Genomic DNA, 20,347 nt, shown 5'->3' with positions numbered 1-20,347 from the left:
CGGTTTGATCCCTGAAGTGCCCTTGAGCAAGGCACCTAACCCCTCACTGCTCCCCGAGCACCGCTGGTTGGGCAGGCAGCTCACTGCTCTGGGTTGTGTGATTCACCTCACTGTGTGTTCACTGTGTGTGTGCTGTGTGTTCACTAATTCGGTTAAATTGGGTTAAATGCAGAGAACTGAATATCCCTCACGGGATCAAAAAAGTATATATTCTATTCTAACTGCTCATGTCAGTAGGTATGATGGTGCCTTGCTGACGTGGTTGACTTTGATTAAAATTCATTGACTAAATTTACACAATAAAATTAGCAACATGCTAATAGAGACCACGCTAATAGAAAACTGATTTACATTTACTAAGTATCTATGCAAAATTGATTAATATGTACTACATATCTGGGCAAACCTAATCAATATTTACAAATTATTTAGGCAAAATTAATTATTATTATTTGTATTATTATTATTATTAACTTTATTTGTTATAGAGAGACAGTGACCATTAATTGACATTTTACTAAGAAAATGTAAATGCACCCAATCAAGGACCATGGCAAAATTACCCATTAATTTATATTAACAACTGTACATATCTGGGCAGACCTAATCAATATTTACTAATTATTTGGTCAAAACTTCTTTAGATTTACTACATATCTGAGCCAAACTCATTGATATTCGACTACATCATATAATGTCTTGTTCATGCACAATAAAATACCATGGGTTCAACACCCAGGAAGTGTAACTGAAAGCTATTTGAATTAATAAATGAAAAATGTATGACTAAGGTGGCATGTATTGGCATCTGATTCATCAATTAGCCTTGTCAGTTAGATTTGTTAATTACTAGGTAAACCTGAACACAAACATGTGTACAACAAATCTCTGTTCATATGCCCATCCATTTGAACTTACAGTACAGTTACTGTTACTGTTACTGTTACTGATTACCACGGTAACGGTTTCACACATAGCATGTTTGTGCAAGTGTGGAGCATGTCCAGAAAACCTTTATCAGTCTAGACTAGGATGATATTAATGTATCATTATATACTCTTTTTTTTACATTCTGAGACACCAAAGATAAGAGGATTTCAAGTATTTTAATGGTGAATTAAGGCGCAATTAGAGTAGACATAATCACATACAAAAATAACTCTAATCCCACATAGCGCTAATAAAAAACAAAACAAAACAAAACAAAAAAACAATGCAAAACGATAGATAGAAACATTGGCCGGGTTTCCCAGATTCATTAAGAAGCTCTTAAGTGCTATGAACTTCTTAGGAGCATTCTTAGAACGTTCTTAGAGCGCTCCTATGAAGTTCTTAGCACTTAAGAGCTTCTTAACGAATCTGGGAAACCCGGCCAATGATGAGAGGGCCAAGCAGTTCAGCAGGCCAGAATCTCCATGGCACGTCATGAGCTTATTAGCGCTCATGAAACCTAAGGTCACTTCTTGATTGGCAGCTTCACCGCCTATTTTAATTGGCTTTGATGGGTAAAAGTGTAACAAATCTGATGTTGCTCTGCCAGTCCATCTGGAAAGGATCCCCTCAGTCAGTGACAGGCAGTAGCTTCCCTAATTGCAGCGAAGCTAGCAGTAGCTTGTTGGTAGCGTAGCTGAAACAGCTTTTCAATAGTATTTTTTTTTTTTTTTTTACATCAACATTTTTAAACTTATAGTGCGCAGTGAAGCTTCATGTTCCTTTTTTATTTCACTAAGTTGTCTGGGAAACATGTAGGCTACTCTATTCTGTGTAAACTTGTAAGACAAACTAAATAAGTGGGAATCATGTAGCCTACTCTATTCTGTGTAAACTTGTAAGACAAACTATTCAATAGCAAGAGCTAAATACCCAACATTAAATGGAGCATAACCATGGGTCACACACACACTGTCTCACTAGCATAAGCATGCGTCATACACACGCTGTCTCACTAGGTCCTGCCTGCCTTTCACTGGAGAGTAACAATTAAAGGTTCACTGAACATACATTATAGCCCAGGGATTCTTAACCTTTTTGACCTTGAGACCCAATTTGTATAGCATAAAGTGGCTTGGATGAAGGCTACAAAGTTACTGTGTCTGTTTGAATGAGTTATGTTGGCTAGGTCATTGCCATAGCACTGACTTGGTATGAAGCCAGTTCACTTTATCTGTTTATGTTCATTTTTTTGCAAATTGCAAAGTAGCTTCTGATACAGTAAACTACATTTGTGAGGTGTATGTAACTTAGCTTGCTACATTTTGTCTTGATGAAGCTTTTATGTAGATAAGCTTCATTCAAGATGGTAGTATAGTGGTTAAGGAGCTGGGCTAGCATCAGTAGCCTGTAGAGTGGTGGTAGTGTAGTGGTTAATGAGCTGGGCTAGCAGCAGTAGCCTGTAGGGTGGTGGTAGTGTAGTGTAGTGGTTAAGGAGCTGGGCTAGCAGCAGGCCTGTAGGGTGGTGGTAGTGTAGTGGTTAAGGAGCTGGGCTAGTGTGCAGTAGCCTGTAGGGTGGTGGTAGTGTAGTGGTTAAGGATCTTGGCTAGCAGCAGTAGCCTGTAGAGTCGTGGTAGTGTAGTGTAGTGGTTAAGGAGCTGGGCTAGCAGCAGTAGCCTGTAGAGTCGTGGTAGTGTAGTGGTTAAGGAGCTGGGCTAGCAGCAGTAGCCTGTAGGGTGGTGGTAGTGTAGTGGTTAAGGAGCTGGGCTAGCAGCAGTAGCCTGTAGGGTCGTGGTAGTGTAGTGGTTAAGGAGCTGGGCTAGCATCAGTAGCCATGCAGTAGCAAGGCACTTAACTCCAAGTTGCTCCAGTAAAAATGTAATCCCTTTGTAATATAGTCACTTTGGACAGATAAATAGTCTGCTAAATGTAATGTAATGCAATGTCATGTAATGTAACAGATGGAGTAACTGGTAGCTTAGCTCACTACATTTTCTAAGTAGCTTGCCCATCACTGCACTCAGGGCCCATTGCATCCACGGGGCGGCTTTATGCGACGCCAGAATAGCACATTCAACGCAACCAATGGCTGTGCTGATGGTGACAGGGTTCCACAGATATGGATGTGTATTTTCTTTGGAATTGAGTAAACAACTGCACTTAAAGCAACACTAAAGCACTTTTCCTCTGTTGCACACAGGCTATTTGTTTATCCACCAAATAACAATGTCCACTGACGAAGGTAGAGCATGTTGCATGATTTTACTGTACTGTATGAACGTGTGATGTATTGCGACATCGAAGCAGGTGAAATGTGTAGTTTCTTAGGTCTCATTTCCTCGAACTACAGGTACGCTACCTGATCTGGTAAAGTTACATAGTGCGGTTATAGCCGATAGAAGGGCGCGAAGTGAATGCAGAAGTGCCGTTCACCCGGTTACGAGTTGATGAACCGCTGAAAAAAATTGGAAACATTATGTTACGGTACGAAAAACTCTTTAGTGTTGCTTTAAATCCTTCATTTACAAGAAAGATGTGTTTCTGCACTTCTACTAGACACCATAGAAACACTTCCCTGCTTTGCCCCCAACAACAATTGCGCAGGGTAAAACCCAATGTTCAAAATATGCTGATGCTAGAGTGACACGTCTGGATGACTAATATCCTCTAAAAAATCGAATCTAAAAATCAAACATTGAAATTCAATTCTGAAGCATGCAGTATATTGTTGCAGACAGGGGGACAATATTTTGAAATAGCAAGCAAGAACGGCAGCAAGTTGATTGGATAGTGGTTTTGCCTGATCTACTGTATGGCTGATTCAAGACGATTGCATAACATGTTTGCAGCTGTGCAGATCACTGTCGGTGGACTGTAGTCCTGAGCCTTCACTTCACACTCTGCTGCTCCGTCAGCTTTCAACAGTCTCCTGCACAAGACACATAGCATGAGCATTTTATTCAGGAAAACAACTTGAACACATTCTGGCCTACTTGTTCCCTTGACAACATACTGAATATCTGTAGCATGAAAATGCTTGTTGTGATTTCAATCTCAGCTACAGCTACCCACCATCAGACTTGCCACACTTGCTGTCCTGATTTCGGGGTCTCATGCAGCCACATGGGGTCTCCCCGTTTGCAGTGTCCTGTGGAGGAGAGGTCAGCAGCATGACACGAGGGATGGAGGTGACGAATACTGACTAAACGTTGCTGTATTTGCACAGAAAATAATGATTGGTGCCATGTGGATACAAAAAAATGACTTTACAAGACCCTCAATATAAGTTTTGCACTTTTCACCTTATCTAGGGACTTACATAAAACAAATGAGCATGCAGTACAAACTTGTAACGGTCCAATTATATAGTATCAATAACACGTCTGTCTTCCATGGTCCTGCAATCTTTGGGTAGGCTAACGTGCTCAAGATATGAATGCCCACACATGGCCTCCAAGATAAGCCATTTCTAAGAGTGTCAAATTACAAAATCAAGGCCGAATAAACAGATGGGAAAACTTGGTTGAACTTTCCCTGCGGCAGAGTGCCAAGATAATGCTTACACTACACTTAACTACACTACACTACACTTTACTACACTATACTACACTTTACTACACTACACTACACTACACCACACTTTACTACACTAAACTACACTACACTACACTTTACTACACTACACTACACTACACTATACTTAACCAAAGATCCTTAAATATTGACAAGATAGAGCAACGTAATGCATCTCTATGGAAGCAAAATTCGAACAGTTCCGGTCTGCTTAAAGGGGCGTGTTGCAAAGACGTCATAGTGGGATATCGATCTCTGTCAGAACAGCAACCCACACAAGCAGTGCATTTCGAATGTTAGCAGGTCTGCTTAAAGGGGGATTTAGCCCCCCTCCCCCTTGTGAAGACGGAACGCGGAAATGATGGAACGTTTGCGCCTCTCGCTCCGCTTTAACCCTCTCTGACTTAACTACACTACACTACACTACACTTTACTACACTACACTACACTTTACTACACTACACTACACTAAACTACACTTTACTACACTATACTTTACTACACTACACTACACTACACTACACTTTACTACACTACACTACACTACACTACACTATACTACACTACACTTCGCTACACTTTACTACACTACACTACACTTTACTACACTACACTACACTACACTTTACTACACTACACTACACTACACTACACTACACTACACTACACTTTGCTCGGTGCAGCAACAGGCCAGTTCTTGTGCATGCAAGCCAATGACAATAGAGAATAGTGGGTTTCATAGCAGTGCGTGTAAGCCAATGAGAATAGAGAATAGTGGAGCGGGTTTCATAGCATGTGTAAGCCAATGAGAATAGAGAATAGTGGAGCAGGTTTCATAGTATGCGTAAGCCAATGAGAATAGTGCGTTTCATAGCAGCGCATGCAAGCCAATGAGAATAGAGAATAGTGGGTTTCATAGCATGCGTAAGCCAATGAGAATAGTGCATTTCATAGCAGCGCACGACAGCCAATGAGAATAGTAGGTTTCATAGCACAGCCCTGTCGTTTGCGAGTGATCCCCTCCTGGAACCCCCCTGTCCTACCATGTCAGCGAACATGTTCACACCCATCCACCAGCTGTGGACGCCCTCGTCAGCCAGTTTGTTGTGGGCCAGCACCTTCTCCCGGCAGGCCAGCCAGAGGACTTTCCGCCGCGCTTCCTCCTCTGGAGTGCTGTAGATCTTGTCTTTGGGACAAGGAAGAAGTACTTTGACTTTCCCCATTGCATATGGAATTCAAGACACACATTCGTATCAAAGAAACGGTTTGTCTCGAAAAGGTTGTAAAAGCACAAATCACTTGGAAGCATACAGTGATTATCATGTCAACATTCCCTCTCAACTATAGTTAAATTATAATAAGTCATTAATATTGTGTAGGCTAAAAACATATCATGAAATATACAGTGTAGTATAAGTATTTAAAAAAACGAACAAGAGGAGGACTGACTGTATTTGAGTTTCCATTCATGGAACTCCTGGTCTATTTCAGAGGGGCTGGTAGTAGTAGCCATCTTTATTTCTCACGTTTCCACAGGGTGCTACTGTAGAGAGAAAGGTGGATAAAACTTCTGGTGAGGCGGCAGGCAATAGATTAGATTAGATTAGATTATCTTTAATGTCGCCAAGGGGCAATTTGGTGCACAGCTGATAGTCAACACAAATATACAATCATCCAATCAAGCACACATACAATACAATCACAAGGCAGCAATTCAATAGTCAGGTCCATTGATATAGCCTATAGGCTAAAAGTAACTGAATGACCTAATGACTTAATGCTTGTTAAGAAGACCAACAGCAACTGTAGTACAGCTACAGTATGGCAATCTGTGTGCTAATTAGCGAAGAGAAAGTATTTTTTCAGATTATTATCTACTGGGTAAAGTCACAAACTTTTAAGAGAGATCATTAGAGCTCAGGGACAACATGTGCTGTTTGTGGTTATACATTATATTATACACACTATATTGTTATACACACTATATTGTTATACATACAATATATTGTTACACACACTATTTTGTTATACACACTATATTGTGGTTATACATTATATTATACACACTATAGGCTATTGTTATACACACTATACTGTGGTTATACATACACTATATTGTGGTTATGCATACACTATATTATACACTATAAATAATTCCCTTCAGGACGAAGCAAAACCCCTCCGCTGCGCGTCGGGGTCCAGTTCATCCTGTCGGGAATTATTTTCCGATAATGACCAGCGTTCTATACATTATCCCTTACTTATAGTATACACACTATATTGTGGTTATACATACACTATATTGTGGTTATTCATACATATTGTTATACACACTATACTGTGGTTATAAATACACTATATTGTTATACATACATACACTATATTGTGGCTATACACTATATTGTTATACATACACTATATTGTTATACATACACTATATTGTTATACATACACTATATTGTGGTTATTCATACATATTGTTATACACACTATACTGTGGTTATAAATACACTATATTGTTATACATACACTATATTGTTATACATACATACACTATATTGTGGCTATACATAACTATATTGTTATACATACACTATATTGTTATACATACACTATATTGTGGCTATACATACACATACATGAAAACATCCACTCAAATTAACATATGTCTGAAAACATCCTCTCAAATTAACATATGTCTGAAAACATCCTGTACACTCAAATCCCCCCAACATGCCCCATTTGTGGCGACCTACTTGACGTACTGTAAGGCCTGATGGGAGGAAGGAACTTGCAGGAAAACCCAAAGTGAAAGGGGTTTGCTAGTTTGTGGGGAAGAAGGATGATTTAGCCTACAGGTTGTCTGTAAGCTCTGCCTCTAGCCATATGGTTCAGACCAATGACTAAGCGTCACTGCACACATATGACATGCAGTCACGTAGGCTACAGTAATGATGAAAGCATGCGTTTTTGAAACAATCACTGTAGCCTACGACGTGACTGTAGCCTATGTCATGTGTGTAGTAACTTTCAGGCGGGGTTGCTTAGTTGATGCAGTTGTTGTCTAGCATGTTAAACATGAATATCTACACATAGTGACCCACTTCACCAATAAAACAATTCAATTGCGTCTCTTGATTCCACCCACATGAACATTTATGGCCAATCAGTGAACGAAGATTTCATAAGCGAAACTAAATTAAACACCAGGCCTACAAACATAGCGTAATACCTCAAGCAGAAACATATTTTCTAGTTCTAGTTATTTCATGACCTATATAAACATGCTTACCCTTTCCCACCTGATAAATAACGGAGCTGTACAGAAGTTGAAGGTTCCCGTTCTCTCGCTGCGACCAGGAAGCCTTGGCGTAGAAATAACTGGTAGGCTAGCCTACTGTAGGAACGAGCAACTGAAACGTGGAGAGGCGACGCCCATTCCCCTCAGTTCATTAGTCACAGCGCTATCAGAAATCTGGCGAAATATTCATTGGTCACCACTGGGAAGTGGGAATGATTCAGGCGTGGAAACGGCCAGCTCCTTTTTGTGCATTTACGGGATTTGACCACCTTGAATTTCCCCATGGAGATCGATATGAAGCCAATGCCAAAAAGGTACCAAGTAGCAGTGAAAGGGCGCCATCTCGTGGTCATGTATATCTAAATGCCTAAATGCCTTATTGTTTGTTTACCTTAATGATACGCCACAATTTCTTGTGATTGAAACTAAACTTTAAAGGCAATCAATCACAATAAATTGTGGCGTATCATTAATATGTCATTAATAGTATCATTCATATTATCAAATGAGCAGAAATCTGAGCAATGGATACACTCTTTTAAAATCTCTCCACATCACTCTGATGGTTTTTGTTATTCTTGTACAAAAATGCAGTTTATGCCTATTAATAAAGTGACCTGATGCCTTCTGAAAATTCACTGGCTTTAGTTTGTACACAGCTTCACTGATTATTGTCATTGCACACATTACGTTCTTATATCATAACCTTCAAAAATGACCATATAGAACTTTACATCAATGCTGAAAGAAAGTTTATTTCTTAATTCACTCTTAATTCAGAAATCCAATTGTGTGCTTGAGTCTGGAGGCAACACAAACCCTGGCGAGTAGAGACTATTTCAGGTCATCTGCATGGGTTGAGTGGATGGACCAGTTGCCTGTAAACAGAAAACATAGAAGTGTGCAAAAACTATAAGACAGTACATTTAATTACTGTTATGAAACTATAAACAAGGCAGGACAAAAGGCTAACAGGACAGACAGAGGTCCAGGGGAGGGAGGGAGGAGGAGCTAACTAATCAGCTTCAAAATATTTCAACTGAATAGAAATGTTCCTTTGTTGGCATGGCATGTCTTGTCTAGACACCTTGAGGGCACACTATTTGAAAATGCATTGCCTTTGATCATCAATTGGGGCCTTTTCTGCAGGATATATTTTGGATGTGCTTGACAACAATAGACGATGATGGAAATATGACAGAAAAGCTTATAAACTATTGGGTTTTAGAATGAAAAGGTTAGGGTGAGGGTTAATTGCTAATGATCATGGCCACTATGCAGTGCAGTTTGCACTAATAGTTTTGAGAAATTACAGAGAAAAACTGTACACACACACGCACGCATGCACACACACACACACACACGCACACACACACAGGCTATCTCACAACGGCATTGCAAGGTGATATTTATGGTAGTTTTACAAATTAAGGGCCACTCAATAGAATTAAGTTTTAGCATGTTACAGTATGTTTTTAAGGGGACATGTAAGGTAATTTTGAGAATATCAAATTTTGCATTAGTGTCATCATACTGTAATGTGACATATTAGCTTGTGCAAAGAGCTGGGCGTTGATACATTAATCACATCATTAATTTCTGCACCACTGCGGTCAAACAAGTATGTATTCAGTGTTACAATTAGTCTAAGATAAAGTGGAAGGAGGGAATTTATCTTGATGAATTGCAACACATTTCAGTGATTAGTAATTAGTAGAAAAATGGTGAAAGCTCCTCTCTTTACGCGTAGCTTGGCCCATCCTGTACAACAACTTGTTGATGTGATTCAGGGTGCAAGAACACAGATGAATACAGGAACAACATTCGCTTCCAGACAGCATGAGTGGGACCCACTCTATTGAATGTACGTATCAGAGAGAGCCTGTCCTACCATGCAGGTGTGTGCGTATCAGAGAGAGCCTGTCCTACCATGGAGGTGTGCACGTATCAGAGAGAGCCTGTCCTACCATGGAGGTGTGCACGTATCAGAGAGAGCCTGTCCTACCATGGAGGTGTGTACAGTACATATCAGAGAGAGCCTGTCCTACCATGGAGATGTGTACGTATCAGAGAGAGCCTGTCCTACCATGGAGGTGTGTGCGTATCAGAGAGAGCCTGTCCTACCATGGAGGTGTGTACAGTACGTATCAGAGAGAGCCTGTCCTACCATGGAGGTGTGCACGTATCAGAGAGAGCCTGTCCTACCATGGAGGTGTGTACAGTACATATCAGAGAGAGCCTGTCCTACCATGGAGGTGTGCGCGTATCAGAGAGAGCCTGTCCTACCATGGAGGTGTTTACAGTACGTATCAGAGAGAGCCTGTCCTACCATGGAGATGTGTACGTATCAGAGAGAGCCTGTCCTACCATGGAGATGTGTACGTATCAGAGAGAGCCTGTCCTACCATGCAGGTGTGTGCGTATCAGAGAGAGCCTGTCCTACCATGGAGGTGTGTGTGTATCAGAGAGAGCCTGTCCTACCATGGAAGTGTGTACAGTACGTATCAGAGAGAGCCTGTCCTACCATGGAGGTGTGCGCGTATCAGAGAGAGCCTGTCCTACCATGGAGATGTGTACGTATCAGAGAGAGCCTGTCCTACCATGGAGGTGTGCACGTATCAGAGAGGGCCTGTCCTACCATGGAGGTGTGTACTGTACGTATCAGAGAGAGCCTGTCCTACCATGGAGGTGTGTGTGTGCGTATCAGAGAGAGCCTGTCCTACCATGGAGGTGTGTGTGTATCAGAGAGAGCCTGTCCTACCATGGAGGTGTGTGTGTGCGTATCAGAGAGAGCCTGTCCTACCATGGAGGTGTGCACGTATCAGAGAGAGCCTGTCCTACCATGGAGGTGTGCACGTATCAGAGAGAGCCTGTCCTACCATGGAGATGTGTACGTATCAGAGAGAGCCTGTCCTACCATGGAGGTGTGACTGCTGGGCGCATCAGCCTCCACGTACAGTATGTGCCTCACAGACTCGGCTTCACTGCGAGGCTGTAGAAGGCCTGTGTAATCCTTAACAAATTCATCAAATGTCTGTGAAAAAAGACCACTGATTAGGAAAAAAAAACATTCTTTCAAGGTATTCTACAGTAAATGGCATGTGGTTTGTGTCCACACCAAGTCAGAAAACTGGTTCAAGCCTTGATAGTAGCTCTCAGATCCCTGCTCAGCCCTACGGTTGTGGGCCAGAACGTCTCTACGGGTGGCGAGCCAGATCTCTTTACGCGTCGCCTCCTCAGCAGGGCTCACGTAGACCTTACCTGCGGCCAAGAAACGTCAACATTTAACATATGTGCATCATGCAACTTAAAAAACATATATTTAGATCCTATATACAGTATGCATCATGCAATTTCTTTTTAAAGTATATATTTTTGGCCATTTTATGCCTTTATTGACAGTGACAGTGACAGTGGAGAAAGACAGGAAGTGAATGGGAGAGAGAGCGGGGGTGGGATCCGGAAAGGACCACGGGGCGGGAATCGAACCCGGGTCGCCGGAGTGCGGTGCAGGTGCCCCAGCCAGTTGCGCCACGGCTGGGGCCACATCATGCAATTTCTTAAACAAACATGGACAGTGTGCAAGTCACTTGAAGTACACATCATGAATACATTCACATGCTTAAATTAGGATGACTCCTTGATCATTTGTTAATATGCAGTGTAGGGTAAATATTGAAAAGCATACTCACTCTAAAATATTTTTACATGCGTTGTAGTAAATATGAACTTTCATGAGCATGCACTGTATACAGTAAAAAGGACAAAAAAAAGTGTGCATATAAAGTTCCAATATTATTTCTTTTTATTCACCACATGTGACGTTTCGGGCCACACTGCCCTTCCGCAGACATTCCTCATGTCACATGTGGTGAATAAAAAGAAATAATATTGGAGCTATAGTGTGCGGACTTTTTGTCCTTTTTATTGTTGCTTTTTTGAGTCCAGCACCTACTTTTAAAATATTCAGATGTGTGCACCCGCTTCTACACCCATGCATTGTATGCATTCACATATGTCCACACATAGAGCAGCAGGCTACACTGTAAACCCGGATTTCATACAGAATCAGAAAGTGAATTAAATTGTACTTCATATGTTTAGTTTTAAAGCATCACTAAGAAACATATTACATGCAACTCATGAGTTACAATACACTTACATAGTATTGCAATAAAGCAAACGGTTTAAGCAATACTGTAAAATGCAAGTGTGTTGTAACTCAAATGAGTGGAGTATGTTCATCTGGTTGACACTTATTGAGACTAGATGACTCGTCCTCACCGAACTGGCGTTTCCATTCTTGGAACTCCTGCTCCACGTCATCCACAGGGAGGATGGCGCAGCTCACCACTGCCAGAGAGGCAGCTGCAATGATCAACCACTTCATGCTGGAACAGAGCAACGACAACAAGAACATCAGTGTACTTTTTACTCAAAACAGCTGTGTGTGTGTGTGTGTGTGTGCGTGTGTGTGTGTGTGTGTGTGTGTCTTTGTGTGTGTGTGTGTGTGTGTGTGTGTGTGTGTGTGTGTGTGTGTGTCTGTGTCTGTGTCTGTGTGTGTGTGTGTGTGTGTGTGTGTGTGTGTGTGTGTGTCTGTGTCTGTGTCTGTGTGTGTGTGTGTGTGTGTGTGTGTGTGTGTGTGTGTGTCTGTGTCTGTGTCTGTGTGTGTGTGTGTGTGTGTGTGTGTCTGTGTCTGTGTCTGTGTGTGTGTGTGTGTGTGTGTGTCTGTGTCTGTGTCTGTGTCTGTGTCTGTGTGTGTGTGTGTGTGTGTGTGTCAGTGTCAGTGTCTGTGTCTGTGTCTGTGTGTGTGTCTGTCTGTCTGTGTGTGTGTGTGTGTGTGTGTGTCTGTGTCTGTGTCTGTGTGTGTGTGTGTGTGTGTGTGTGTGTGTGTGTGTGTGTGTGCGTGCGTGCGTGTGTGTGTGCCTGCTTACCTTCAGTCCAACTGTGTGTCTTCTGCTCTGCTCTGCTCTGTGTGAAGATGTGCTGGTGTTCCTTATGTTCTCTCTTCTCTTCTTCTCTTCAGATCTCCACACGCGTACAGCTTATATTCACTCGGGGGATGCCCCCCCCCCCCCCCCACACACACACACACACACACACACCATCATGTCTTAACTTGGGGGATGGCCCACTGGATGCAGCCCTGCCCCAAGATCCCCCCCCCCCCCACACACACACATACACACACCACACACGTACGCACGCACGCACACACACACACACACACACCCGCACCATACACACACCCGCACCATACACACACACACACACACACACACACACACACACACACACACACACACACACACACACACACACACACACACACACACACACACACACACCATCTTACAGTTTTTTCTAATCACTTTGCTAATATTTTCAGAACCTTGATGTCATTTTTCAAAACTCTAGACACAAAACTCAAAACCGTTATCACTTGTAACACAGGCTGTCTAATGTTCAAAACATTGCATTGTGTGTTCACATCTTCAAAGAAATCTTGCACTTGCACAATCATTGGTTCAAAAAACAAATTCACTGTGAAATACCGCGGAAACATAACTATAGATCACCCGCACACAAGTATCCGATAGTTTCACTGTGTCATTGAATCATTAGATATTGTGATATAGTGTGATACAGGTTACAGTATTATGGTACTACATGTACAGTACAGTAAATACATCTCTGTAAAAGTACTGCAGTAGTAGAGAGCATACTACAGACACAGAGGAATCATTGAACAAAGTTTGTATATTGATGCAAAACTTTACAGTGTACAATCACAACACAATAATTTGAATAAGCAAAATGAATTAGCTATGAAATAGAAAAGAAAAGACAGTCTGATGAAGCATTGTAAAGTATTAGGCTACATTCATGGATATTGTAGTATAATTGGTTCATGCTCCACGCTAATTGGTGACAGTGAATCTCGTTACAGTATTTTGAAACTTTCTTGATTTGCAGTAAAGATGGAAGTGGAAGATTGTTTGGCTGTTATGCTATGCATTACAGTAAGAGTAATGCAACAGTTACTTATCATTTTGAGCAGTTGTATCAATTGATAGTTAGATCTTTGTAAGGAAATGAATAGACACTCATGTGAAATATTATGTGTGAATTGCCTTTTGAAATAGTAGTGCTTTGATGTTAAGTTGTATCATATTGAATGGGTGATCTTTGTTGAATGAACAAATGATCTAAGTTGTATGTATATTGTATCCAAGAAATTGAAAAAAGGGTTAGAGTTTTGAAAAATGACATCAAGGTTCTGAAAATAGTAGCAAAATGATTGTAAAAAACGCTAACTCGGGGGGTGGCCCACTGAATGCACACACACACACACACACACACCAAACACACACCCGCACCATACACACACACACACACACACACCCTGGACCCAGAGCTCACAGCAGGGCCCCTGAGCAGCACAAGCTGTGCCCCACACACACACACAGCGCATCACTGTGGCAGTTGCAAAGTCATGCTGAAATGTCGTTTACAACATCAAGAAGATCAAATCTTGCCTGATACACGGTGACATGCATGTTTGTGCTAGGGATGTTAACCGGTGACTGTTTGACCGATGGTTGACCGTATCCACGTTAACCGACCAAAGTTGTCGCTAGTCGGTTAACCAAAAAAAGAAAAAAAGAGGCATCTTTAAATTAGGCTAAAGACAGTGGACTAAACGCTACTACAGCTAGCCATCTCATTCCAAGATCTTTTTTTGCGTGAAGTTAACAAATTATCCCTCACACTCAATTTTTCAAAACTCGCCTGCTTGTAGGCTAGGCTACGTAATAAACCAATAAAAACATTTGGCACGAGGTCACAGCGGTGGTGGCCGGTGCGTCTTTTGCAATCTGGAAGTGCGCTGTTGTATCCATTGGTTTTATCGTGTTGCAGTCTAGGCAACTTTCCGCATTAGATGGGCTTAGATTTGGAAAGACATTACATCTACATTTCAGGAAGGGTCATCAACGGTAGCAGATAAGGTAATGATCATCTTTCGTTATTATTGTTAGCACTTCCTCAAACTAAGCTGCGTCTCTTCGGAGCTCTCATTTTCATAAGTGAGTTCCTTTCATAAGGAACCATTTGTCCTCCACTCACATGCTCCTTGGTTTGCAGGACTCGTGTTTGGCGCTGTAGGGGATTTTAAAACGTGACGTGAGAGCGGCGGCGGGGCTGTGTGTAGCCTATGAGCGGGGGTAGTCCAGTAGTAATAGGGTCAAACCTGTAATGATATAACAATTAGTAGTTTGTTTATACTGTAATTGTTTAAGCCAATGACTATGAATTAGAATGCGCATGCGCAGTACATGGAGTGGGAGCAGACCAAGCGGTTCTGAATGCTTGTAACTAACCACTATGACTTTAATAGATAAAGCTCATCTCTTCAAGTATTGTTGTAGTTTGTTTATTCAAGAACCCAGTTACGAACAGCACAAAACCCGGAACAAATTAGTAACAAGCTGAATTTTTCAGGATATGTTCAGAATACCTTTAGGAATAACATACTAAAAGTTCCCGTGAATCCCCCTTGTGCTCTCTGAGATATTCAAGATGGCGTCCAAAATGGCCGTAATTTGGAGATTTTTCTGTATTTCAGGCTTAAAACCTAATACAAAGGCAATTAAAAGGTCAAAATATGTGTTTTATAGGGCAAGTAAGTCAATTTCATCATTAGTTGTGATGATGTGGGGTTATTTTAATTCCAAAGGCCAAGGGTTCTTTATCAGGGTGCATAGTGTCCTGGATGGATCCATTTATTTAAAATAGATAAATGAATAAAGAATTGTCCTGCCTCTATGGGAATTTTAACACATAGGGTTAACATAGGCGTTCCAATACTTATGACCCCTGTATTTTAAGGAAAACATGTATTTATTTACGATACATTATTCATTCAGAAAGGTATTTCCTCATTTTTAAGGCATTAAGATCAATTTTCAAAAGATGATTTTATATAGTCAACTTAGCATGTGTTCCAATACTTATGGTCGGAGGGGACTGTACATCACTTCAGTCATCATCCTCATCATCAGAAACTGGTCTTGATTCTTCAGTTTCTTCATCATCTAGTAAAGATGACAGAGTTGGCCTTCCTTTGCATCCAACTTGCACATAATCCGTGCATAACTCCTTACAGATAATGCATGACTCCGTCGCTGTCGCTGAATGACTGTTGTCAAAAATCGAATATCTAGCTATAGACTGTGACCATGACAATTTATATGTGAACTCCTACTGAGCTCAGGACTTAACAAGTTCACATTTAAGAATGTTCACAGTACTGTAAGTGTGTAGGTTTCCAAGAAGAAATTACAATCAAGGTTTGAAATGACAAAAAAGTCATTATTTGCATAATGAATACCTCTCGTATACTGTATGCTTATGAAATGCCTTTATTACTTGATGTTTAGGACATTGTGTACAAGTATAATATTATATATGAGGTCAGCATTATAATATTATGTGCTATTATATTACAAAGGTTATAGAGGGAAAATTGTTGTCTGATTGTTTGTCTAACTGTGCGTTCACACCAGGAGCTACCAAAGTTGCAAGATCGCTTTTGTAGCTGTAAAATGCAGCTGCTACATAACAATTATGAAGTTGCTCATGACATGAGAGATTTTAACCTTCAATTTCAATTCTCTTAACTACATTTTTGTTAGAAAATGTAAGATAATCTGCTATTTTATATAGCTTATAGTAATAATAACAATAATATGTAAAATTGTATTGTATCGTGACCTTAATATCGTGTATTGAGTGTATCATTACATCCCTACTTTTAACTTTTTTAGTCGCTCTAGTCGCCCAAATTTTGCCGCTGGTCGCTTTTGTTGCTTTAGTCGCTCGTCTCCATTCAAAGTCAATTGCTTGCGGTGATTTCACAGCTTTGGTCACACTTGGTGTCAAGGCACGGTTACATTATGTTCCATCTCACAATCATGTCGACTATCAAATTTGTATGTACATTTTGTGTCATTGTCACATTAATGATCTTGTAATCTTGGTTAACTTTAATTTTAGCAGTGTGTCAATGATGAATTTGGATTCCTTGTATGAGAAAACATATTTCATGGTTCCATCCAGGACACTATGCACCCTGATAAAGTCCCCTTGGCCTTTGGAATTAAAATAACCCCACATCATCACATACCCTTCACCATACCAAGAGATTAGTATGGTTTTATTTCAGTTAGCCTATTAGCTGGTTTGAATTGCATTGAGCTCAATGAGAATGAAACCAGCTAATAGGCTAACTGAAATAAAAAAAACATTATGATATATACTTATTCACAAATCACAAACAAAATTGATGTCCTTAAAGGTTGGATATTTCCACATTTTTTCCATTTAAGGCATTGAGATCAATTTCCAAAAGACGATTTTATACAGTCAACTTTAGCATGTGTTCCAATACTTATGGAGGTAACTGTATTATTATGAAATGTCTCCATTCAATAAACTAATGATGAAATTGACTTACTTGGCCCATAAAACATATATTTTGACCTTTTAATTGCATTTGTATTAGGTTTTAAGCCTGAACTACAGAACAATCTCCCAATTACGGCCATTTTGGACGCCATCTTGAATATCTCAGAGAGCACAAGGGGGATTCACGGGGACTTTTAGTATGTTATTCCTAAAGGTATTCTGAACATATCCTGAAAAATTCATTTAACTTATAGCCCCCCATGGATGAAATTCCACAAAACTTGGCATACTCCCAGAGGCTGTCAGGTTAATCAAACATGAAATTTGGTGCAGTTCATAACATCTCATCTGAAGAAAGGGGCGATTACAGCAATATTATATTGCACTTTCAATTTTTACCATGGGGTGCAAATCACAAATGACTGGTTATAAGCTAAGTTGATGCGGGCTCTTGAGACCAACATACCGTGGGGGTGGAGTGACCCCCGGGGACGAAACAGAATTCTCCAATACAAGCCTACTGGGGCTACATGCCCACCAAGTTTCATGTGCCCCGGTGTTACGGTGTCCCAGGAATCGATGACCAAAAATATGACGGGGGAAAAAAATAGAAACTTTTACAACAACTATATGACCGCTACGCTAGCGGCGGTCATAATTAGCCAAAGAGGTAAGTAACTCTTTCTAAGTAGCTCTGCATTGACTACATTAACAGTCAGGATTAAATTCACATCCCTTACAGATTCAAATACAGAGTTGCTTTATTAGCATGACTGTATGAACAGTGTTGCCGAAGCTGTTATTACATACTGTACAACATACTGTAACATACAAGAACATTAGGCCATTAGAGCTATTGTTACATAGCACAACACAACATACAAGAACATTAGGCCATAAGCCTCATTTTCAACTGCAGGCTATTGGAAAGATGGAATAATCAACAGACAACTTGCATTGGTTGTTCTTAGATCAGTAATAACATGTCTGTATACAGCAAATGTAAATGACAAATAAAAGGCTTGACTTGACTTAAACATTTGAGCTGGGACATCACTCAATGTGTTTTTCAAGTGATAAAAAAGCAAAGGTTATTAATCACATAACACTAGAAAAGATTGTAAGCAATCATTTTTATTTCAATAACATATGTAAAGCTTTACAGATTTTACAGACAGAAGAGCAACTAATGGGGAGACCCACACCAGTGTTCACGTGTCAAAGAAGCCTCATTTCCCTGAATTCATTTCCCTGAAGCCTCATTTGCCTGAATCAACTTCCCTATCAAGGAAGTTCCTTATGTGTTCCGGAACTACAAAATCCAAAACCAGAATCTAAAATGTAACAGGTTATTGCCCTCTGCTCTGTCCAGATCATTCGTCCTACAGTAGATCATTATTGATGATTACATTAGTAATTGGTTTCCTGCATGACATGAACAGTTGGCTTGTCAATGCAAGCTCTATAGTGTCTTCACATTGTTGTCGCAGCTCTGTAGGGAAACAAGATAAAGAAACAGAACGCTTGAGTTTGCCACATGCAGATGCAGTAGCCCACAAGTGCTTCTCAGCGGTCATGTACTGCCACAGGCTCATGCGTTGACACTGACAGTTTCACTTCAGTATTTTCTGACTGACTTTTACAGTGATCATTTTGTTAGTTTGTTCTCTTCAATTCTTTTACATAGAGCTGAATTACACAGGACCTTTACACAGATATGTGGAAATTACCTCAGTGATGTGGAGAGGACATACTGTAGCAACATTGCTAAACACTATTTTCCCCAGTGTCCCAAATTCATTCTTTATATTATGTGGGCTCCTCGTGTTAATAAACTAATGTCTTTCATTTTGAATAGACTGAATTGATTAACCAAACCAGGCACAAGATACAGCAACTCACCTTCACACTTGGGGGTAGAAGGCATACGAGGCAATGTCACACTGGTTGGCCTTATTCCTAGACATCTTGATGTAGCCAGCTTCTCCCCAGGAAGAGTCCCAGCTTGACAAACAAACACAGAACTGTTCATATTCTATCACTTTACAAGCAAACAAAAATTGTGAATTGTACATAACAAACAAACAAAAATTAAATCAGTGCCCTTTGTTGGTATGTGACCTACAGTATATTAGTAGTGGCCAGCGTATTAGGCTACATTAATTATGCAATATTAATGTCTTAATATAGGGACACACTCGAGTTGTGTTACATTGATGAGCACTGTTTCAGCCCACCTGTTCTTCACCAGCCAGTAGTCTTGGCCATCTTCAGTTCCATAACCCACTACCAGCATGGCGTGGAGTAGATTGGTGTCTTTGCAGGAGGGCTCATCATAGACTCCTGTGGACACCAGCACACAAGTCAGTCATCACCTCCACCAAGGAGGCTATGTTTTCATCTGGGTTTGTTTGTTTGTTTGTCTGTTTGTTTGTTTGTTTGTTCACAAGATAACTCCAAAAAATATGGATGGATTTCGATGACATTTTCAGGAAAGGTCTGAAATGACCGAAGAAAGAAATGATTAAATTTGGGAGTGATCCGTATCACCGTCTGGATTCAGGCGGCGGTTATGTTTTCGCTTGGTGGAGGTCTGCGCTCTGAGGTTTTTTAGTTCTTCTCTAGAAACCGGCCGCCAATCAGTCAAGGATAGTTAAGGATTAATTGATTTATTAATTAATACATTAATTAATAAATCAATTAATCCATCCATGTCTGTGATGGGGATACTTATCATCAACAACAACAACTTGCACTCTTATAGCGCTTTATGAAGGCACCAAAAACATTTGACAGTGAACCTCACTAACCACCACCACACACACACACACACACACACACACACACACCACCGCACTAGCGCTTGCCTACTTGAGTTTGCCCAGCGTCGTCCTGTAAATTCTGTCAGATCCACTAGAATAGCATCCATACACAACTGTTTAGTTCCCTTTCGCTATTCTACCTTTGGTAAGTCAGCATTTGCAGTGAATGCCACCACACAATGGAATGGCATACCAGATAACATAAAGACCGCTGGCTCTATTAGGGTACGTTCAGACTTAGCGTCTTTTTCTG

The 20,347-nt window shown here is 40.7% G+C and overlaps 2 protein-coding genes across 3 annotated transcripts in view; both read right to left on the bottom strand.

The window, feature by feature from the left end:
- Positions 1-1,319: 1,319 nt before the first annotated feature.
- On the bottom strand, positions 1,320-8,088 carry LOC134067253 (cystein proteinase inhibitor protein salarin-like). Of its 2 annotated transcripts, none has more exons than XM_062522415.1 (5): positions 7,806-8,088; positions 5,953-6,046; positions 5,547-5,689; positions 4,003-4,078; positions 1,320-3,859 (listed from the first exon to the last, which is right to left on the bottom strand). In XM_062522415.1, exons 2-5 carry the CDS (start codon positions 6,014-6,016, stop codon positions 3,849-3,851), a joined length of 294 nt encoding a protein of 97 aa, XP_062378399.1. In that variant the 5' UTR covers positions 6,017-6,046; positions 7,806-8,088; the 3' UTR covers positions 1,320-3,848. The 2 variants fall into 2 exon arrangements, with proteins under 2 accessions (XP_062378399.1, XP_062378398.1); XM_062522414.1 differs by having other exon boundaries at positions 7,796-8,087.
- Positions 8,089-8,533: 445 nt separating this feature from the next.
- The window catches only part of LOC134067129 (uncharacterized), a 29,874-nt gene continuing 18,060 nt past the window's right edge, over positions 8,534-20,347 (bottom strand). The window contains exons 24-29 of the mRNA XM_062522205.1: positions 19,510-19,615; positions 19,181-19,276; positions 12,089-12,195; positions 10,923-11,065; positions 10,722-10,838; positions 8,534-8,682 (exon numbers count right to left, since the gene is read on the bottom strand). Of these exons, the coding sequence (XP_062378189.1) occupies positions 8,644-8,682; positions 10,722-10,838; positions 10,923-11,065; positions 12,089-12,195; positions 19,181-19,276; positions 19,510-19,615 (608 nt within the window). The 3' untranslated portion in view covers positions 8,534-8,643. The remainder of the gene's footprint in view (positions 8,683-10,721; positions 10,839-10,922; positions 11,066-12,088; positions 12,196-19,180; positions 19,277-19,509; positions 19,616-20,347) is intronic.

This window comes from Sardina pilchardus, chromosome 20 (genome assembly GCF_963854185.1).
Source record: "Sardina pilchardus chromosome 20, fSarPil1.1, whole genome shotgun sequence".
NCBI lineage: Eukaryota > Metazoa > Chordata > Actinopteri > Clupeiformes > Clupeidae > Sardina > Sardina pilchardus.
The sequence above is the reverse complement of the archived record's forward strand: the minus strand, read 5'-3'. Positions and strand labels throughout refer to the sequence as shown.